Raw genomic sequence first — 23,843 nt, forward strand, 5'->3', positions numbered from 1 at the left:
CCAAATATTCACTAATAGCAAATTATTTAAGGCACAACACACAGCATAAAGGTTTTCTGGAGGTCAGTGCGAAAAGAGCTAGATTCTACTACAAATTAAAAATCCTAGGCATTAAATGTTATTGGGGGGAAATTTTAAGACATTATATTGCATATGGAAATGGTACAGAATTACCAGAACTTCCAGCAATATGCAAGGTCCCCATGTATTGTCTGAATGTTATTGCTTTTTAAATAAAGTCTTGCAAAACTGTAGCTGTGATATGAATGCTAAGGCAGAAAAAAGGTGTTAACAGAGTGAAAAAGGCAACACAGCTCAAAAGAAGAGGACTGCAAGTCACTAAAGGGGGCAGGGTTGCAGGATTAACCAAGCTGAGAATTACTGCCCCCCCCCCCCCAGCAGCATTCCTATTCCAAAATGAAAGTGGAAAATAGTTTACATGGAGAAATCTTTATTTCAGATCTCAACCAAAAAACAAGAGTTCCATCAGTTAAACTTAAAAGAACAAGAGGTTGGGGTTTTTTTAATAGTTAATAGTTAGCTTAATCTAGAAACAGCGAAAAATACAGGAATCACTTGTCATTTCCAGATCAGTGTAAACAAACAAACAAATCCAAGATAAAGTAAGGCCATAAGAAAACTACTGTTCCAAACACTACGAAACTGTGCTCAAACATGAAATAACTGCTGGATACCTTCCTTCCAAAGGTGTATATTCTTCCAACTTTAAACATGTTTGCATAATGGCAGTGTGCAAAAAGCCTTTTGAAAACTTCAGTCAGTTACGTCACATGCAACCAATGAAACTCAGAGCAAAAACCTTGGTGCTTTCTTACACCGGGCATTTACAGGTTCTTGCACAGATATTCACCCTTCCGACTGTTAACCGTTTTTACCTCAGCGTATACTCGACATTCAATGGCCCAGCCGTTGATAGGAATATCAGCCTGCTTTTGCCTGAGAGGGTAACCCTTAGCAACGCGGATCATTTCTTGGACTAGGTCCAAACCAGTAATGCATTCTGTGATGGGATGTTCAACCTGTAAGGGCAAGAACTGTCAGTCAGTAAGTAGCACAGACAACTAAATCCCCAGCCCCTCCTCCAATTATTTGACAATAAACAAAAATACTGAAAAAGTCAAAAAGGGATGATTTACAATCACGGTTATCCTTTTGGGTGTAAAAAAGAGAACAAGACCCACATTCTAGACATATGGCTATATATGTGTGACATATGGCACTATATATACACATACATACACACAATCACACCATTAAACACAAAGCAAAATAAAATGGTGAGCAGTTGATGAAGATTTTAAATAATAAACCCTAATGAAGCCTTAACTTGTTTCCAAGGGTTTGGAGGAAGGGTTTTAGAAGGGGGGGGGGGAAGCTTAGGAGACAAAACTTTTAATCTAAAAATACAAAATATTTTAACTGAAACTGCAAAGTAGCCAGCTGATAATCAACCCATTTCTGCTACATTTAACATGGCATGTACAGGAGTAGCCCACACTCTTCCATAGAACCAGACTAGCCTAAATCTCACCCACACGCCTGCTTTCACTAACCTGTCCTGACAAGCAACCAGATTAGCGTAATCTTACATCAGTGCAGTGTAGCAGAAATGAACAGATGGATCCTTCAGGGTTTTTTTTTCTCACCCCCTCCAGACTTATCTGTGTAGTGCTTAGCATGCACAATAGCTGAGATGGACCAGTAGAATCACTGCATGCTCTCAGCAAATAGTTGCTAACAGCTCAGGATGATGCTGTCAGGGGAATACCCCCCTCATACACGGCAAAACCAAGAAAGAGAGCCGGCACACAAGTCCCTCTCTCTCGTTAAAACGGGATTTATACAGGTTTTACCCAAGTAAACGAAACTGAATCAGTGTGGAGGAGCCATGAAATAAGGTGCACTCCAAAAGAAAGTGGGGAGGGGGGAGAGGGATGGAACAAGTTGAGGAACTTTGCAGGAAAAGTTCCATAACATGTGCACTAATTGACTAAACCATCTCTTCATGTGTTTTTAATAGACAACTACTCTACTGTTGTCGGAGCTTTTAAAACATAAATGTTAAAATGCTTTGAGGCTGGAGTGATACGTCCGAAGAAACCTTTTGTGAAATGAGGTTTCTCTATCAGGAGATGTCATAGCACATGTATTGGGTGACACAGGAAAAGGTCACTGAACAAGACAGGTATACTCCTTCAAGTACATTAATTGGAGGAGAATGTTTTTGTCTACTGTAATATCCTTGCAGTGGGCCTTGTAAAAAAAATTAGTAAAAATAAACAGATGGCACCCATAATTAGCCCTCTGTGCATTTGGAGTTTGTTTACAGCACCATATTTTAAGACAGCCTGACAACTTTAATGACATCACTGAAACAAGAAGCTTTTTTTTTAAAAGCAAAAGCAAAGAATAAACGTCATCCAGAAACTGGGATCTGATTATGCTGTTTAGAAACTACCTCTGGATCAGTTCATTTTGCCTCCAACATGATACGCGTCACTATGTCAAGCTTAATCATAATATTTAGAGATGAGTACAATTCTGCCATGTTCAATGGAAGCTATTTATTCCTACTAACATTTTACAACTTTTCAAGTACCAATGCTTTGAGAAAAGTAGTTTATTTGTCCAGGACATCAATTTGGTGGGAGGGTTTTTACCGGGGGGGGGGGGGGGTTGGATGTTTTGGGAAATTATTGAAATCTTTGCAAAAGTATTTTAATTATTTAGTTGTATCATCCTTTTCCCATGAATCATCACCCCAATGTGAAATACAATACTCCACTGTTGAGTTAACTTTTATTGTTAACCATCAAACTAGGATGAAACTCCTCCGGAAACCAAAATATTTGCACAATTCATTCTCACTTACAAACATTTATTTAATCAATTCTTCAAAAGAAATCTTTGTCTGCATAAACATTGTCTATTGCGTCAATATACTTCCTTTGTACAAAGTATGTGTGGGGGAGTGAGACTGAAGGAAAAGAAGACAGGCCATAAGAAAAAAAATACTAAATAGTATCTCAATTAACAAGGCATTCATATTATCCTGAAATTCTACTTATGCATGCTCATCTTAGTGACTGTTTTACTGAAGCTTTAATTAATCTGATGAAATAAACTATTTAAAATACAAATTAAACACTTAGGATTTTCTTTCCAGCATTAATTCTGAGTCAGGCACAAGTTTTATCCACATTACATATTTTATGCCCTATTGTCATTTCAGCACAATCTGAGGCAGAAGTGTACTAACACCAAGATTATACCCAGAAGATGGACAGTGTTAACAGCCTCCAACGAATAGGCTCTGACTGGGAGGGAAATTTACTGAGTTACTCCGACAATTAAAGAAGAGCTAATTAAAATTTTGGAAATTGCTGAAATGGATAAACTCAGTGACAGCATTTGGCAATGAAATGGGGTATTCACTCCAGTAATCTAAATAGAATTCACTGTACATTGGAATTCTCATTATAGACATGAAAGACTGGAAAGAAAAATATGTAAATGCATAAATAGGTACTATAATATATTTAATTAAAAAGATGAGGCCTAAAGGAGTATGTTTCAGCAAAAATAGTGATTGCTCAGAATAATCTCTTACAATTTATTAAGAGAAAGGGGCACCTTTTGAAGACAACCATAACTGACTTTGGCACAAACGGTATCTACAAAGACCACTGATTGTTCAGGGAAACTATGGTAGTTATTGAGGCAATGGATGAGACCTAGCACAACATGAATGCAACACCAAGAACAGGTAAAGAAGTAAAGAAGAGCAGAATTCAGGTAGATGCTGTAGAAATCAGCAAAGGCAAAATCAACAAGAAGAAACACAAGCCACACTTGACCTAAGATAGGGGTAGTCAACATGTGGTCCTCCAGATATCCATGAACTACAGTTCCCATGAGCCCCTGCCAGCATTTTCTGGAGGACTTCTGGAGGTCCACAGGTTGACTACCTTTGTGCCAGGTACTTTGGGATTAAATGAATGCAACAGATTCCTTGGCCCTCAGAAGAAATGTGGAAAGAAAAGCATCTCAATTAACGAGTTTATGTGCTGAAAGACCAACCTACAACGAATTTTCACAATTCATAATTATATGAATGATGTTAATATTGCATTGGACCTCACTAGATTATCTGCTTCATCTCACACATCTTCTCTCCTTACTACAGCTCCTGTCTCACATAATCTTTCTGTGGGGTTTAAAGGGGCCTTTTTATTACCAGAAAAAGCTGTTTAGGCTCACTGCAATATCACTCTGTCTCAGTATGTTGAGACTTCAACAACTATCATGAAATCACCCTGCTCAACACTACATGGAAATTAGAAACCATGGGTCAAAAGATACCACCATTCTGATCTAGCATTTCCTGAGATATGCTGAGGCTTCAAAGTCGAGGAATCAATAGTTTCTATAATCATTGTTCTCCACGTTTCTCTTGTAGCTGTCAAAGATCAATCAATATAAGTTACTCTTCCTCACCCTTGTTGATCTCACCATCTGCCACAGTGAGATTTCAGCAAGATTCCTGAGAATTCTGGTTGTCTGCCCAAAATTTCCTAATCTCATGGGACCCCTCCACATTAATACTATTCCATCCAAACAGCTGTATCTAACAGTTTTTTGCAATCAAAACAGAACTGCATCTTTATTCCCACTCTCAATGAGATATTCCCCTCTCCCCCATATTCCTAATACTGCCATGGGGGCTGGGAAGAATCAACTTTCCTACTAGATCAGATAGTAAGAGGCCATTATCTTGATTAGAGAACTACTGTTTACAATGGCTATTTTGCTTGAATCACAGCCGGTTATAAAAACTCAAGGATGATCATCCATGTATATATTGTCAATCTTTTCCATCATGATTACATGGAAATAAAATAAATCTTTGCATTTAAGGGATAAGGAAGCACTCAGCCGTACCCAATACTACTTCTAAGATATTAAATTCTGTTCGTTTGGAGTGATGATTTGTCACAAGGAGGAAATAATTCTTGCACCATCAAAGGTATAAAAGCATGTCAAGAAAAAGACCAAACGGGCCATTAATTCAAAGCAGTTGCTCTATCTACATGGCAGAGCAGGGTGGTGTGAGACTGCCCATTCTGCAGGATGTTTTGGCTTTCTTTACAAACAATGCAGAAAGTTAAAGAGAAGACTCAGTGCAGTATTTAGTCATGATAGTGGGCACAGATCTTCCTGGATACTGTGAAGGAACTGCAAGTGAATGGATGCTCTTACCCCTCCCCACCCAGATGTATTACAAGAAGCAAAAGAGAAACACCATTTTAAATGATGGCGAAAACACCCAAAGCCATCTGCAGACTCCCCTAGTTTTAAAGTTAAATTTGGAAAGAGCATCATTAGAATCATTAAAGCTTGGTTCTTTAAGAAAAGGAAGGAAACCCTAGATGGCTAGTTACGAGTCCGCTAATAGACATCAAAGTTTGAGGGCTGGAGAAAAGTGACAGATCATCTGGAAAAGCCTGCGGATGAAACCAATAAAATTACTACTCACCAGCCTCAAACTGAAACACTAATTAGGGACAATACACAGCCAAGCTAGAGAAATTAGAGAAATGTACCTAACATACGTTTTAATTAATGGTTAGTGAAATTCCCATAAAGTTGGAAAGGATGGATCTGCTACTACAGAAGGGAAGTCTTTCTCAAACTGCCCTTAAAACTGTTTAAAATAAACCTTCTGAAATTTCCAGCAACCACAGTCTTTCCATCTGGAAAGCTTTTTGTTTCAGCCTTGGCAGTTTCCACAGTGTATATTGTGGGTTTTATGCCCTGCTTTTCACTACCTGAAGGAGTCCCAAAGTAGCTTACAAATACCTTTCCCTGGGGCTGAGAGAGGCCTAAGAGAACTACTTGGCAGGAACACACTTAAGGGAACTGGGAATAGTCCAAGGTCACCCACCTGACTGCATGTAGAGGAGTGGGAAATCAAATTCGCTGTCCGGATTAGAGCCCTCGCTCTTAACTCCTGCACCACGCAGCACATGGAGTTCAGGCTCTTTGTACTAGAGAATAAAATTTACAGAGACAGTGATTGAGCAGGCAGCCCTGGATCAGCTTCAAGCATGCCTGGATGAAGCATCAGTTCTAGATTAAACATAATCCAGTTTTTGGCCTGGCCGCAGGGTGGAAATGGCTTTGGTTGCCCTAGTAGGCAACCTCTGGAGACAGCTGGACCAAGACCCCATGACAGCATTTAACCCTTTCGACCATGAGCTGTTAGCTCATAGCCTCGTCAACGTGGGAATATGGGGGGTCAGCCTTACAGTGGCTAGTCTCCTTCCTCCAAGGCTGGGGAAAGAGAGGAGCAGTCAAGGAGGAACAATCATGGCACTGTGAGCTCCTTTGTGGGGTGTTGCAGGGTGTGGTTCTCTCCACAATGTTATTAAACATCTTTATGCACCCTCTGGCTCAGCTGGATAGGTATGGGTACCACCGGTATGCAGATGACACTCAGCTAGATCTGCTAATGAGCAGCCGGCTGGATGCACCCCCGGATTAATTGGCCAGGTGCCTGGAAGCTATGATGGACTGGCTCCAGCAGAGCTGCCCGAAGCTCAACTCCAAGAAGACAGAGGTCCCATGGCTAGAGAGGAAAGTGTCAGAAGAGGAAGCGCATCTCCCCCATCTTGACAGAGTGCAGCTGACAACCTTGCACTCCATCAGGAATTTGGGAGCGATTATCAGTGTAGAACGCCAGGAGTTCTTCCATTTTCACCACATGAAGCTACTAGCACCCTATCTGCTGCCTTATCTGACCTAACCACAGTCATCCATATGACAGCCATCTCCAGGCTAGATCACCGTAACTCTACATGGGTCTATCCTTGGCCGGAAACTGCAGCTAGTCCAAAATATAGCCACTTGGGTCTTTACTAGGACACCATGGATGGCCCATATATGATCTACCCTTTAGCAGCAGCATTGGTTGCCAGTTGAATTTTTGATCACATTTAAGGTCTTGGTTCTAACCTTCAAGGCCATATGTCTTCTAGGCCCTGCGTATCTAAGGGTCCACCTTTCCCAGTATCACCCCAGAAGAACTTTAAGATCTTCAAATACAAGAGTGTTGGTGGTCTCCGGCCCAAAAGAAGTGAGGCTGGCCTCAACCATTTAACTACTTTCACCCAATTTTAATCAAATTTGAAGGGACGAAACACCTCACCAAAGTAATCCAGGCATATACCAATCTTGGTGGTAATGGAAAGTGCCAAGTAGTAAGAGACTTATGGTGACCCAATAGGATTTTCAAGGAAAGAGACATTTAGAAGTGGTTGTCACTGCCTGCCTCTGTGTAGCAACCCTAGACTTCCTTGTTGGTCTCCCATCCAAATACTAGCCAAAGCCAACCCTGCTTAGCTTCCAAGATCTTGATGACACCGGGCTAGCACGGGCCATGCAGGACGATAAAACTCTTATTTTCACAGTGTTCAGAGGAAGGAGTTTGGCAGTCACAGACAGCCTGCCAAACAAGCTCGCAGCAAAGGAAAGAGAAGCAGAATTCCCTATCAGGCACAGAGGACACTCCACATAAGTTGACAGAGTCTGGGGAAGAGGCATTTGGGCCTTGCAAAAAAGACAATGCTGTGGCAGGGCCAGGCCCCATTTCACACATCTACTGGCTCCACTGGATTGTTTAGATGTGGAAAAATACCTGGTGGAAAACAAACACTGTGGAAATCCCTTTAAGTGTCTTGTGGGAAATCCCTTTAAGTATCAGCACAGTGACTATCATCAGTGGCATCTTCACAGAAAGACAAACCCTGTGCATGCATTCAGCCTCAGTAACACACAGCAAGCGGCAACGTGGTCTAGCCAATGTCTTTCCTAAGGCAAATTAAACGTATTCCATTTTAAATTGCTGTTCAATGGAACAAGCTACTTTGGGAGTGTTTCAGAAACACTGTAGTGTGAGAGAACTGCACGTTTCTTCATCTAGGTTATACTGATTCAAGTCCAGCAGCATCTAAAACACTGAGATTTCCAGGGTATAAGGCAGCCTTTCACAGCTTTTTTAGTATTGAGAAACCCCTGAACATTCTTCAGGCTGTGAGAAACCCCAAAAGTGGCGGAATCAAGCAGAATATGGTTGGGAAGCACAACTGTGTATACGCCCACCCGGGGTTCCTCCTCTTCCCACCCCCTCCAAGTTGATCATTAGACCTTTGGGTGAGTGGGGGTTGACATGACCATATATGGACATATCACCTGATAGATATTTAATACATTTTTAAAATATATTTAAAAATTAATTAATTCCCACCCATTCAGGAAACCTTTCCAGGGCCATCAAGAAAGCCCAGAGTTTCCCGAAAGCCTGGTTGAGAAAGCCTGGTATAAGGTTTCAAGAGTCAAAGCTCTCTTCAAAAGCTTATACCCTAAAAATCTTGTTGGTCTTTAAGGTGGCACCAGGCTTTAATCTCAGTCTCCTACTGCAGGGGTAGTCAACCTGTGGTCCTCCAGATGTCCATGGACTACAATTCCCAATTCGCAAATGCTGGCAGCGGGTCATGGGAATTGTAGTCCATGGACATCTGGAGGACCACAGGTTGACTACCCCTGTCCTACTGTACATCAACATGGCTACCCACCTGAAACTGTCTACTGCAATAACAATGATACTACTTCTCAGAGCTTGTTTCGGCTTTTCCGGAATAAAACTGATCCAGCCAGATACCATTGGGGGGGACATTCAAAAATTGCTACTTGTAACTCATTGCTACATGTGACAAATTGCTACATGTGACAAATTATGTTTCTGAAAAGCCATCCATTCCCAGGCAGAGTCATCCTAAAGCTGACAAGGAGAGCAGAGAATGTCAGAGGTATCCACCTCTCCCCTCTTCCTAGAACACAAAAACCTTGACACTCCCCATTCAGGGACAACCTTGCCGACACAGGTACAATATCCCCTAAAGCTGGATGTTATACAAGTCTTGGTATTATGAGTATATACAAGATAATCTATTGAGTGGTAAATACCAGCCATTCATAGCTTTCACAGAATTTTCTTTGAGGTCCGCTAAAATAAGCATTTAACAGACATGTTCTTAACCCTTCTCAAAGGTCTTTCGGTAATTCTAAAGATAACACTTTATTCCAATTTTCAAAATATTTCAGATCAGAAGAACTTCTAAATACTCCGCAAAACCACTGACTGGCAAGGATAAAATAGGCAAACCTGGTTAACATTTACAGGCGTTAGGAAGAATTTTTATGGATGAATTTACTAGTGCATGAGTGCTTTCCAAAGACTCACTTCAATTTCCTGGATTTCAATGGTGACATCATTGTGACCCAAACTACATATGCTCAAATGTTAACCTTTAAGACTTTCAGTTAACGCATCCCCTGACCTAAACTCCATTTAGTATAGAAGACAATCCAGATGCCTCATTTTTCTATGGCAAATACAGTAACTGGCAAACACATACATCTACCATATGATTTAAGGGAAACAGTTATCTTTCCAAGGGCTATCATTTTAACTAAAAAACATGGGTTCTGACATTAAATATCACAAACCCACAAATTTAAGAGTTGAGGGTGCGGAGTACTGTACAAACAGATTTCTTAGTGTTACTTGGCTGTGAATTCGAAGTAGCAAGATAAAAAAATATACATCCTTTTTATTATACTAAGTCTCTCTCTCCACACACACACACAATTAAATGTACTCTTTTACTCCCTCCACCACCACGTTTCCCATATGTGGTACCTGAAGTCTAGTGTTCATTTCCAAGAAATAGAAATTCTTTTTTGAGTCCACCAGAAATTCCACTGTTCCAGCAGATGAGTATTTGACAGCTTTGGCGAGAGCTACGGCTTGTTCTCCCATTGCTCTGCGTGTCTCAGGATCCAAAAAAGTGCTTACACATGTAAGAGGAAAAAGTTCTTAAACTTAGTAGCATTTCAGACTGTTTATACCTTTGAGATCAAAATGCAAGTGGGGGTGAAAGAAAGTAACATAAAGTAAATTGAGCTCACATCAAATACATGGCGTTGGATCCTACGACACTCTTTCACTAAGTCTTCCTTCAACAGAGAAATACGATTACTTTTTCTGAACGTGAAAGGCTTCATCTAAGTCTTTCTTTGTTGAAGGAATTTCCTCTCCATTGGAAGAAAACTTGCTGGTAAGAAGACAAAGGATCCAACTCCTTATTCAGCCTATCGCATGAACAAATAGTTCTGTTATGGATGTTAAATGACTTTTTGTGATGTTTACTCACTTAGTAAACATAATGCTAGAAATAAGAAAGCTCTCCCTCATTCCACAGACCTATTTTCAGTGTGAAAATGGACAAAACACTTATCAATCATAGGTGCCCATTTATTATCTCTTTCTCTTCCAAGTTTATCCTTGCCCATCCTCCAAGGAGTTCATGACAGTATACCAGGTTCTCACCTCTTCAATTTTAAACCGCACAACAAACCCACATTATGCCTGCCTTTTGTCCTTACTGTAGCTAAAAACTATCAGGGCAATTTTGGGTTAGGAAAAATGGCAAGAGGGGAGAGTTATAGTCCATGGATTGTAGTCCATGGACATCTGGAGGACCACAGGTTGACTACCCCTGTATTACAATACTATTTTTGCGTTCTATGCGTTCTATGAAACTTTTTGTTGCTCCATATAGACCAAATTTTAATCAAGAACCCCCCCCCCCCCCCCAGTCAATGGTGTCCTGCTTTGCCAATGTTAAAATCTGGTCACCTTAATATAGAACCATTTCTTGACCTTGTTCCATATTTGTTTGTTTGTTTCTTACATTTCTATACCGCCCTCCCCTGAGGCTCAGGACAGTTAATATAAAACATAGGGATAATACAATGTAATTCATAAGGCAGCAACCATAACAACGGGAATCATAACTCATTGCTCCCCTCCCCTGAGTTTTTCCCCACCTGAATTTAGGAGCAGAGTCAATGGACAACATCTCTTTGAAACACCCATTTGGACAACAGGTCTGTGTTTGTTTGTTTTTTATCAAGCAGGAACTTGCCCTAAATTCTTAACACGCAAGAAACAAGCTTAGCCACAGTATAACTGCACCAGCACAATTAGCATGCATGCTGTTCCTAGTTTCAGCATGAATTAGTTTAATATTTTGAAGATACGAATGTAACATACATACTCGAACACATGGACTGACATAGGTACATTTTGAGAAGCATAGCATCCTCAATGAAGCAAAGCAAATTATTCATTTTTTTAAACCCTTCAGTTAATGGTTTACTATGCAGCACTCCTATTTGCAATGTATTTGTTTCTACAGAGAACAAATTAAGGCATCAGTGACAAAGGGGTTGGGTGCATGAGTAGGGGGGAGGGAAATCTTGAAACGAGAACTTGTAAAGCTTCACATTGAACTGTCTTGCTGTTTCAACTTTTGCCTATATCACAGAACATGACATCCAATGACAGTAGCAGCCTGCAACTTAAATTTTTCTTTCAACTTTAGCCTTAAAGCTGAAAAGTTTTAATTTTCTGTTTTTCTTACTTAATTCATCTGTTCCACGCAGCAAGGTGCCCCCCTCTCAACCCGGGCCACAGCTGTCTCTTCTTCTCAAGAGTGCAGTTGTGGAAACCCTTTTGAGAACTTCTGCAAAGACTGATCCCTGGTCAACGTGTTTCCTCACTAAAGGCACTAAATATATCACCTTCTTGAGGCCAGAGCCTCAGAAAATGCAGGGAGGAAAAACATATTTTGGCTGTATTTCTTCACACTATTCAGATGATGCTTCCATACTACACGTTCAAATTTATACTGTTTTACAAGTTTTACCTATCAAAGTATGGAGGAGGTGGCTCCCATCTTCACACTGAGAAGCTGATTCGGGCACACAAGTGTATACAGAATTTTTAAAACTGAAATTCGACAATCTGTCTCTCTTCCCATCCGCCCCACTTAGAAAGCAAAGACCAACAAGTATTTTATCACACCTCATATTAGAGTGGTAAATCAAACAAATGTAATAATCCCAACAGCAGGGGAGTCAGAGAATCAGAAATTCTTAACAGAACTCTACAACAGAAGATGTTTCCTGTGCACAAAATGGTTGAAAATCTGTGTTTATTAAGCGCCTAAAAAGTAACTAGGCGCTGTACAGGAATAAAACATAAATAAAGACAATCTGCTAGCTCACAGTCAAGGACAAGCAAGACACGCTACAGAAGGGAGAGGAGAAGGAGGAGTGGACCGAGATGGAAATAAGGAGAGGGAATCTATTTCCACATGGAAAGAACTGCAGACTTCACAAATGCTTCCTGAAATACTCCAGGCTTCACATCAAAACCATGAGATGAACCTCCTTTTTTTCCCATTAAACAGGTCAGGTGAGCATGGCAGGGGGGCCTGTCCCAATGATAACTCCAGGAAACCCCTATTTGTGGTGAAATCAGAGAAGAACCTCTGAATCACATCTCTTCCTCCTCTAGTCTCATAATCTTAGTTCAAGAGAAGCCCATGATCGTATGGCATGGTGGTGGACAATCTGCCCTTTACGCCATATGGAGCGCTGCTCCACAGTGCTCCCAGGTACTGGGGGGGGGGCTTTCCGAGAGAGAAGTAAGAGGCTACGAAAAAATAAATAAATAAAAGGACAGCATACACATGCAAAAACCACCTTGCACTTCTCTCAATCCAAATCGTTGGAAGTAATGCTCAAACTGGGAGACGCTCTGTTAGTGTGTCAACATGGGAACTCCCAGCATGTGCAGCAGTCCACACCCTGCTTGAAATCTCACCACTCATACAAGTTCCGAGGGGGGCGGGTAATCATCACAACAGGCACTGTGTCTGTTTTTGTCGGGAGTTGTAGCCCTTTAAAAAAAATCCAGCATGCGTGTAACGTTATGCTTTTAACAGACAGGTAATTCTGTTAGCTAAGGCAGCTCTGAGTCATTCTACACATTACTACTGCCCATCTGTTTGTTTTCTAAAGGTGTTCCAGTGCCTCTGAATCTGAAATGCCAAACTAAAATATCTTTTTTTTTTCTGATCTGAACAGCTTTCACAGGCCCATGTCTCACAGCACAGAATTATGCATGGCACCAAATATTGCAAAGTAATACTGAAACAGGACCGAATTTTATTACCACCTTCTGTTAAATTCTGTGCTAAGAAATACAGGTTAGAACCTAAAAACTAGGAGTGGTGCAGAACTCATGGAGCAGATTTCCAAATTTTTTGATACAAGCCCCTGCCTCATCAAAAAAGTCACTCCTAAGAGTTGGGGTACTATTAGTGCAGGATGCGGTATAAAGGGCTATTAACTAAAGGTGGGGGCAACTGTGGAAATGTTCACCCTTCTTCAAGGTATTTGCATCTGTGCCAAAGTCTGTATCTGTCCAACCCCATGAATGGGACTAACACTATATGGGCAGTTTATGCATCCCCTCTTATTTCTCTCCCGTACTTTAGATCTGTACGGAACCATGTATGTAATTAAATTATGTAATTAAAAACCAACTCTTCCTAAAGAATCTTATGTCCTGATGAAAAGTGCTAGTACTCACCTTGGTGCTTCTTCAATGACTTTCTGGTTTCTCCTCTGAATGGAGCATTCTCGTTCATTCAGCCATAACGCATTGTTATGCTTATCAGCCAAAACCTAGTGAAAGGTCATTTTTAAATAAGTAAATGCATTTCTTCTTATTATTCTTCTTCTTTCTCTCTCTTTCTCTCAATACCAGCAACATCAATGAGGTTATTAAATTAAAATAGCAAAATTAATTATACAAAAACCAACCAGCTGAGACTGACAAGAAAAGAAAAAGAAAATACATGCATACATGTTATTCAGGAATTCCCAGAACATGTGTAGTTATTCATTCACGGGAGAATTCTCCTCATGATAACGTGTCAGGCTATCATATGCCCACCCACCCCAGGAATAAACAGGTGAACTGAACTGGATTATATTTACTGGAATTTATATCTCTGAGGCTGCAGAACGAATGATGGTTTGGATCAGATGGTCAAAGGCATGATACAGTCAACTAATAAACTGACAATTAATGGCCCAGTTGATTTGTCATTTTCATAGAGAAAGCAACAGAGAGGGGGAACAAGCACTAAATCCCTTACAGGTTGAGAATTTCCCCCAGAATCAGACTTGAACTAGACTTGAACTAGAAATCACATGGCCACATGTCTCTTCCCAGTTTGGTGTAGTGGTTAGGTGTGCAGACTTCTAATTTGGCGAGCCGGGTTTGATTCTGCACTCCCCCACATGCAACCAGCTGGGTGACCTTGGGTTCGCCACAACACTGATAAAACTGTTCTGACCGAGCAGTGATATCAGGGCTCTCTCAGCCTCATCCACCTCACAGGGTGTCTGTTGTGGTAACAGCCGTGTGTATCGGGTCTAACACTCTTCCCCTGCCCAGTTAGCATCAACATTGGGCTTGACACTGGGCCTGACACTGTTTCCCGGGCCCATGTTGTAACCCAGGACAGTGCTGGGCTCTCTTTCTTGGGGGGGGGGGCTGCCAAGAGCTCCCACAGAGATAGTGGAGGATTTGGTCCTGAGTCCAGTGGCATCTCTAGCTACACTTACTTTAGGCATTTCCCAAGGGATTTACACCTCCATACCGTACAGCAAACTGTTTCTGCAATCCTCATTTCCCAAAAAAATTACCATGCACCTTTGTGTGCTGCAGAAAATAATAAAGTAATATAAAATAAATAAAGCAAGCAAGACCAAAGCTCCCTTGGGGACTGCCAAGACATACTACTTTACAGAACTATCGTGAACATGCACATTTCCCCCAAAGAAACATTTTTGTTAAACTTTTTGAAGCACCTCTTTTGGTTCAGTCTAGATTTTTATGAAGCAGAGAAGAGAGTAACAGGAACATCACAGAATTGCACATGGCCAATGAATAACAAACTGTTAAACCACATGGTAAGCATTGAAAGTAATGCTACCATTTCACAAATGGCTCTTATACACATTGTGAAGGTGCTTTATACAAATATAGGTGCTTTATACAAACTACCCTTGACAAGCCAATCCAGTTCTTTGGAAATCTGGCCACTGCATTTAGAGTCTGGATATTACTACATTCTAAGAAGGTTTGGGCTGTAATGCTACATGACTTCAAGGACTGGGTTAAATGTTATCATTCATCTAAGCAGATAAAGATTTGTGTTGCATTAATTTATTCAACTGTTATCAGAACTTATTCCAAACTACCTAAACAAAATTCATAACATCATATTTCAGATGGAAAAAAGTAAACATTTAAGGAGGTCAACTTACAATTTAGATTTTTTTTGTCTCAAAGGTTAATTTAGCTTCTACAATAAAGTTAAACATATAAATCAAGAAGCAAATATTCAGGTTAAAGATAAATCTCTGTTCTCTAGTATTCGAAAATTGGTCCTAAAGTGCTACTTAGTAAAGGTGCAAAATACTGAGGACAAATTAATTCAAGATTAATTCAGTCATCAATTTAAACAGCAAGAATATTGAACACGTGTGGAAAAAATACCAACCTGAATTTCTATGTGTCGAGGGTTATCAATAAACTTTTCTATTAACAATCGATCATCACCAAAACTTGAAGCAGCTTCCTGAGATGAAAATCTAAAACCTTCCCTTTAAGGCAAACAAATCAGAGAATGAGAAAAACAGAAGCCAGTATGTTGAACTTTTATCAAACATTATATTTATCTGTTTCATTATTACATTTATATACTGCCCCCCAAAACTCAGGGCAATTCAAATAAAACACAGAGGAACAGAAACAACACAGAAAAAGTTGGTAACCATAAATAACAATAGAACAATAATAAACAATGTGAATAGCAAATTCATAATCGCAACATACAGATGGACCCATGATTGGTTGGTTTAGGACATTAATTTCATGGGAGGGAGGCTCGGGGGCCACAGTTAGGCCAGGGTAAGCAACCTCTTTGGCCAGTGTGGCAAAAAATCACCTCAATGTTTACCAGTAAACGTTTACCAGCAAAAGAGTAGGGGTGCAGGCAAAGATTGTTCTTAGCCTGTCACAGCAAAAGCAAGATGAGCCCCAGTGGTGTTACAATGTCTCAGGGATTCACCTCAGTATCTTGGGTAGACCATCAACCATGTATTGAATACTAATGGTTTAGCATGCTGCTGTACAGAACCCACACTAGTGCCCCTGGCTTAGGCTATGATCCAAAGCCACACAGGAAGTTCTGTATGTGCTGTTCAGGTTTTCTAGAACCTCAATTCTGGCAGTAGGTCACGGCACTACACCCTGGCTTGGCCTATCCCAATTTTATCAGATCTTGGAAGCTAAGCAGGGCCAGCCCTAGTCAGCATGTTGATGGGGATATTCCAAGGACCAGGGTCGTGATGCAGAGGCAGGCAATGACAACCATTTCTGAATGACTCTTGACACAAAAACCCTGCAGGGTTGCCACTTTCCACCACCGCTGCACTGCTTGCCGTGCTACTCCTGAAGCTCGAGAGTGTGGTGAGAGCAGCTTTTAACCCAAAGCAGAGGAAGATTAGATATGGACTTCCACGTGGCTATGGAACGCATTAGACCTGTGATCGTTAATCCACTTCCACCCATCAAATATACAAGATAACTGAAGGCCCCAAAAACCACATGTTCAAAAAAATAAAAAGTTCATTATAAGGAGACTTATTTTATGTTTGAAGGTCTTTTTTATTATATATTTGTTGTTGTAGGAGGAGGAGGAGGAGGAGGAGGAGGAGGAGGAGGATTTATTCCCGGACACTCCCGAAGCCGGCTCCTGGCGGGTTACAACAATCTTTAAACCACCCGTGGCGTCACGGGCGCCACGGACTAAATAATTCGCTAAGGGGTGTAAAAGTGGGATTAGTCCGTGATGAGGAAGGGTCCAGATAGGACCCTTCCTCACGACAGACAATCGGAGGGACCAATCGGCAGGCGCTTTGCGCCTGCCGATTGGTCCCTCCGATTCCCAGCTCCAGGAACTGCGAGCCGCGCACAGCGCGGCTCGCAGTTCCTCCCGGCCTGACGCTGCAAGAGGCGCAAGGTGCCTCTCGCCGCGTCAGGCCGCCAACCCAGGGAGCCCCCGGCAGTCGCGCGAAGCGCGGCTGCCGGGGGGTCCCTGCCTGACGGGCTGACGCGGCGAGAGGCGCAAAGCGCCTCTCGCCGCGTCAGCCCGCCGCCAACAAAAGATCGCCACCCCTGACCAGCCCGCCGACGACGACGACGACCAGCCCGCCGACGACATCGGTAAGGCCCTAGCGCCATCCTGTTTCACACAATGTACCATCCTGTTTCACACAATGACCAACCACTTCCTCTAGACAGCCAACAACAGGGCATAGAGCCTTGGCCTTCCCCTCCTGGCTCCGGGATTCAGAGATTTAGTGCTCGGTGCCTCTGAATGTGGAGGTTCTCCTCAGCACAATGGCTGGTCGCCATTGAAAGACTTATTCATGAATCTAGTAAATCCCCCTTTCAGGTTGTTTATAATACAAATACAAATATACAGATCGGAGGCATACTTTCAACAAGACCCTTGCCTTTGACAGCCAGCAGTTAGTTCTTTAGTTTTAGGTTTGATTCCTATTCTGACAATGGTTACCCCAAATGTCCTCCAAAGTTCTGGATGCCTCCCACTATTTGTAGAGCACCCTTGGAGGCCATACAGCTTCCATTAAGAATGTTTTTGATGCCAGTAACAACTTCCAATATTGCAATAATTTAATGTCGCAGCATATACAACAGTATTCAAACAGAGAAAATAATTAGATCTATATTTTGTGTCTCTCCCCATATGCCTTCTACAGACTTGGATGTTAAAAAAAACATAGCTTGCTTTTTCTTTTGTCTTGTTAAACAGTAATTGTTTAGCCTTGAAGGACATATTTAACATGCATTTACTGCCGAAAAAATGCTACCTGATCTCCCCAGCAGTCATCATATAACTTCTGTTGGTTTATTTTTGGATTTGTACCCCACCATACATGACTTCAAGGGCACCTAACAAAAGAGGATCTGTCCTTTATTGCAATCAGTCTAGCACATGGATTCCCAACTAGGGCTCCAAGGAACTCTGGGGCTATACAAGAGTTCCCCAGGGGTTACTGAGCATTTCCAGAAGTTTGGATGGCCACTGACATCATTATACAGCACTGGATGCCACTACTCTTGTTATTCTACAGGCCTAGTCTCTTTCTCCATGGTGGAAATGGTAAATGATTGATTGGCTGGTTAGTTCCTGCATCTTACTTCTGCATCCACTTCTCTAGAGGGGCATGTCACCACTTCCAGGGTTTCTCAAAGCCTGGAAAATATTTCAGGGGTTCTCCCATGGTCAAAAGGTTGGAAATGGCTGGTGTATGTAGATGCATCTCCTAAGCATGGGTCACTTAAGATGATTTAGGTATATAGAAGGGACTAAAAGGGAGGAGGTTTTTTCTAAAGATAACTAGATCAAGAGCATTCAAAGATTTAAAGGTATTTTAATTAACTGAAGGTTCCCAGTTCCAAAGGTGTTACACAGTAGCAGTTCAGCCTCAGTTGTGCCAAGTCACAGATAACAGTAAGACCAACAATTCCTAGTGATGGTCATGACCATGAAACCAACATTGGTTGGTAAAAGGCACTCCTTGATCTTTCCTCCAATGGATAATGGGGAATAATTTGCACCTTTTGGCCCCACTAGTACACCTTGGAGACCTCTGGAAATTCTATATATGGGTATATCTGAATACAATGCATAGTCAGTATCTCACATATAATCCAGAATTACCCATGAAATATACATTTAAAACTATAAAACTTTGAAAACATGCTACAATACCATTTATTTCATAGCCACCACAATATAGCGGGGGGATATAGGAGGGGGGATATAGGGGTATATAGGAGGGATATAGGAGGAGAGGAGAGGAGAGGAGAGGAGAGGAGAGGAGAGGAGAGGAGAGGAGAGGAGAGGAGAGGAGAGGAGAGGAGAGGAGAGGAGAGGAGAGGAGAGGAGAGGAGAGGAGAGGAGAGGAGAGGAGAGGAGAGGAGAGGAGAGGAGAGGAGAGGAGAGGAGAGGAGAGGAGAGGAGAGGAGAGGAGAGGCGCCCATACTACTAAATAGACCTGACCTCAAACATAGGCCTGGTGGAAGAGTACCATTTTATAGGCCCTGCAAAACTTTGACAGCTCCATCAGGGCCCAGGTCTCCAAGCCTGAACCCAGCAACTCCATCATGACTAATAGTTTCTAGATCTAGCACCCATGATTGTCCATCTTGTTATTAATTCCACCACTCAATAATGCATAGATTCTTGTAACCATTCTAAGTCTACCACTAATCATTTTCACTGAATGATCCCAAGCACCAGTGGTATGAAAAAGGGGAAAGATCTCCCTCTATTTGCTTTTTCCACACCAAGGACAGATTCATAGATTTCCATCACATACCCTTTGTCGCTATTTTTAAAATCAAAAAACCACAATTTGCTTTAAAGCTTTTCTTTGCAGCAAAACTTTGGTTGCAACAATTAGAACTGAACGTATCTGAAATGCAGCTGCATTATCAATGCTATAGACCAGGGGTAGTCAAACTGCGCCCCTCCATTTGTAGTCCATGGACAACTGGAGGGCCTCAGTTTGACTACCCCTGCTATAGACAGACATCATTATATGGACCACTTATTTTCTGATTCCTTTCCTAATAATCCCAAGCACAGAACTGGCCCATCACCTCCACACACCACAATGGTGTCTTCATTGAGCTACTCAGAAGAACCCCAATCCTCTTTCCTAATTACCGACTAACCAGGAATGTTTAGACCCTACCTTTGTATATATGAAGCTGTGATTCACCCCCCCCCCTTCACAATTTATATGGTCATTACCACATTCAGGAGCCTAGGGAGGGAGGGGGCTGCGAAGCCAGGAGCCTGGGGAGGGAGGGGACCGAGGCACAGACCCAGCTCCTTTCCCAGCTGGGAAGTCAGGAGCCTGGGGAGGGAGGGAGCCAGGGAGAGGGCTTCACGGCAGGGAGGGGGGCGCCCCAAGGAGGGCTCCTAGCGCCTGCTGTATTTAGGGTACAGCGGGCTTAAGTACTAGTGTCAGACTATTTTTTAAGCATCTCCTTGTCAGGTTTGTTAGAAAACCCTGTCATAAATTAGCCTGAGTTTCTCCATGACAGTTAGATTGACCTTTGCCGCTTGGTGCCTGGGAGCTCCAGGCCCCTATATCATGCATGCTTGTTAAAAGTGAAACTATGTTTATGTAGCCATTATCTCTGGAAGCTATGAATGTTCTTTTCTTTGAAGCCTCTCGGCTGGGCCTGCTTCTGGTAACCATAACACCTTATCTAAGCCTGAAGACAGCCAAGGACATGTGAAAGTAACACTGTTTTTAATTGTATCTGTCTCCTCTTCCTTCCTCCCCTCCCTTGGGAACTTTCAAGTTTTGGGCGGGAGAACTGTATTGATAAGGTGAAGCAAATCTGTCCTCAGGCAGATTTGACTTCTCTAGTCTAGGTGTATGAAGTACTTCTCAATAAAACTTTCTATTTCTAAGAAGTTGGTTGTGAGTCCTTGCAACGTCTGACACTCCTTTGTGTTTTAGAGATAGTTTTTGTATTTTAGTTTATTCTCAACTTAACTAGTTTAGCATGTCCACACTGCATATTACTTTCACTTAAATAATTATATTCCATAACCACATCTGAAATAATCAGAACACATTGGTCTGTATCCAACCTAGCAGTACCAAGAGTTAAGAGCACTGAAAGCTTTCAGAAGGGAGGGAGTGATTTCCACTCCTTCCTACTGAAGCTCACTAGGACATTGTTTCTGAGGGGGAGGGGGGGAGTCAGAAGACCTTCCTGAATAATAATACGGACAAAATGGAGGTCTGCACTGGGAGGCGGAAATCTCAGCCATCCCTTTGAAAATGTGAGTGACCCTATGTTTTGGGAATATGTTGTTGGATACAGTCTACTATTAATATTTTTGTCGACCATAGTGATTGAATACAAAAACAACAACGAACAACCATATATAATTTTATTTGTAAAAGAGACTAAGTAGGACAAATAAAGTCCAAAGTAATCACCATATGTCCATATCTAAGTAAATTTGTTATACTTTCTCTTACCAAACCTACTTACAAAAATGTTTGGCGCCATTAGGTGTAGTGCCATTCTAACTGTTAAAACAAACCTATTTTAATTCTTTGGCTTCCTTCTGTAAGCAGTTGGATGATATGTATAACTGGTTTATTTTAATTAACTGATGCATGTGCTCATTAAAATTATTGATTGCTGTCCTTATTTTTATTTTCTTAGAATCAATATGCCCAATTAATAATTTATAAATCTGTGTACATGTGTAAGTCTGTGTGTTCCATTGCAATTAAGTTCTGAAACTTATTTTCCATTCAATTTTTTTTTAAGACTTGGTTTCCATAAACTTGTCCTGTACATCAAGAGGGGAGGAGGGGTCTGAGGCTGCAGTACAGTCAGGATATCTGGAGTGTTCCCAGTGCTCTTAAGATGGCTCATGCTTGCAAAATGCCAGGAGCAGAAGAACAGAAAAGCACAATGACTCCATCTGCCTTACTGAGCACAGGATCCTGCTGTAGCTGAGGTAGCAGAAGCTTCTGCCTGACACAGCTCAAAAGGATCAGTCCGTTTAACATTTCCACCAAGCTAATCATCAACATTTTGAATCACCCCATCACCCCAGTATGAACATTTATGCCATCCATTACCTTTAAAAGTAATTAATCCAGGGGCCTTCTGCAAAGTCAATTTTTTTTTTGGGGGGGGGGGGACGTAAAATTGATTTTTTTTCTTTATTTATATTTTAATTTCTGTACTGGCTCTCCTGACAAAGTCTGGGTGGCTTACAAGATAAAACAGAATAAAATCTAACAATACAATTCCAGTACAATGATGAACTCTCTATAAGAACACAGGAAAATACATGAGATAGAAACTGTTCAAGAGCCCATGATAGTAAGGATAAGACTATATTTCTAAAGTGTAGAGTCAATATATGTACTCAATAAATAATCAGTTACTACTTTGGGAATAACATCTACATAGAAACACATATATTAGCTAAAATCTCAAGAGTGTACAGAGAAGCCAAAATCCCAGGTCTTCAGTTTTTATTGGGCCATAAGGAAGGAGAACCTCTTGTGGCACAGAGTGGTAAGGCAACAGTCTGAAAGCTCTGCCCATGAGGCTGGGAGTTCAATCCCAGCAGCCGGCTCAAGGTTGACTCAGCCTTCCATCCTTCCGAGGTCGGTAAAATGAGTACCCAGCTTGCTGGGGGGTAAACAGGGGAAGGCACTGGCAAACCACCCCATATTGAGTCTGCCATGAAAACGCGAGAGAGCGTCACCCCAAGGGTCAAATATGACTCAGTGCTTGCACAGGGGATACTTTACCTTTAAGGAAGGATAGAACAAACTTAACTCTCACAGATCCCTGTCACACAGACCATAAAAAACATTTCTTGACCATTAGCATCAATTAATGATGCATCAAACTTGGATCACTTTCTCCCCCCCAACCCCCACAATCTCAAGAAATTTCTTTGGCGACTTCAATGTCATTTATTTAGTTCTGACCACCTATATCTTACTTTTCCTCCTTAAAAGGAACTATTATTAGAGGGCAGTTAATACAAGCTTTAACCATGGATATTCTCATACCATAAATTAGCAAAGATTGGTGCTTAGTAAAATTAAAAGAATGCAAACTACAGAAGTTTTATAGACTATCACAGGTGAAAACAATTATTTCTGAACAATAAGACTACACTGGCATATATACCTCTGGGACAGCAAGCAGGGGGATGGTATTGATTCCGCCCCCCATGAAGACTTCAAAAACCCGTTTAAGCTCTTCCTGACAGTCCCTTGTCCCACAGGAGCACCATTGGGGGGGAGGGGAATTTGGTGCTATTGGGGGAACTAGGTAGTGAAAAAAATTAATTTAAATGCTTGAACCATCAATACTGTTGGTATTTTCAAATCCTACAAGATAACCTCTGAATGCCTTCAAACAATAAATTTTAAACAGGAATTTCTACACAATTAGACTGACTGTAAAAGATTAGGAGACAACTGAAAATTGCTTCCTTTTCCCCCCCAATTAATAAGTAAAATCTTCTCTTGTTCCGCTTTGCAAGCTCTTGGGATACAGAAATGAAGCAGAAGCAAAGCAAACGTAACACCCACAAGATGACCATCTGGCACAAAACAGAAATAAGCTGAATAGCATTCTTAAGGCTTTTCACAAACAAGGAAAATGTCACTAGTTCTTTACCTGTTTGATTCTTCAGATATTTCAAACCTGAAGCCTAATTGAAATGTGGTGACCATGATTTGCATCACAGTGCTTATTTAGGTTTGCTAAAAAGTGCAAAACCCAAATCTATGTGATATGTTCTATTCAATAAAAGGTTTTCACAGTTTTTGTTTCTGGATTTTGCTTTGGAATAATAGGACCACCACCAACAACAAATGCAATGCTATTACAGCATTTTAAGGTTCCCTAGCGACCCTGTTCTCAGGAAAGATTGTGATATTATTTATTCCATGAGATCTTTTCACTCCACTTGACTCTCCACTTGCCTTTCTCCATAAGAATTACTTGTTGCCTCCATTTTTCAGATGTTCCTGACCCTTCTCCCATGTCAGGAGGGTTCTTGCTATCAACACCCCAAAGAAAGAAAGAAAGAAAGAAAGAAAGAAAGAAAGAAAGAAAGAAAGAAAGAAAGAAAGAAAGAAAGAAAGAAAGAAAGAAAGAAAGAAAG

General features: G+C 41.4%; 1 protein-coding gene across 1 annotated transcript in view; it reads right to left on the reverse strand.

Annotated features, from left to right (window-relative positions):
• Positions 1-23,843, reverse strand: part of PCCA (propionyl-CoA carboxylase subunit alpha) — a 279,452-nt gene that overhangs the window by 162,118 nt on the left and 93,491 nt on the right. Inside the window, exons 10-13 of the mRNA XM_077343823.1 lie at positions 15,570-15,672; positions 13,586-13,680; positions 9,782-9,932; positions 897-1,040 (exon numbers count right to left, since the gene is read on the reverse strand). Of these exons, the coding sequence (XP_077199938.1) occupies positions 897-1,040; positions 9,782-9,932; positions 13,586-13,680; positions 15,570-15,672 (493 nt within the window). The remainder of the gene's footprint in view (positions 1-896; positions 1,041-9,781; positions 9,933-13,585; positions 13,681-15,569; positions 15,673-23,843) is intronic.

The sequence above is a fragment of the Paroedura picta genome, chromosome 6 (assembly GCF_049243985.1).
Source record: "Paroedura picta isolate Pp20150507F chromosome 6, Ppicta_v3.0, whole genome shotgun sequence".
Classification (NCBI taxonomy): Eukaryota; Metazoa; Chordata; class Lepidosauria; order Squamata; family Gekkonidae; genus Paroedura; species Paroedura picta.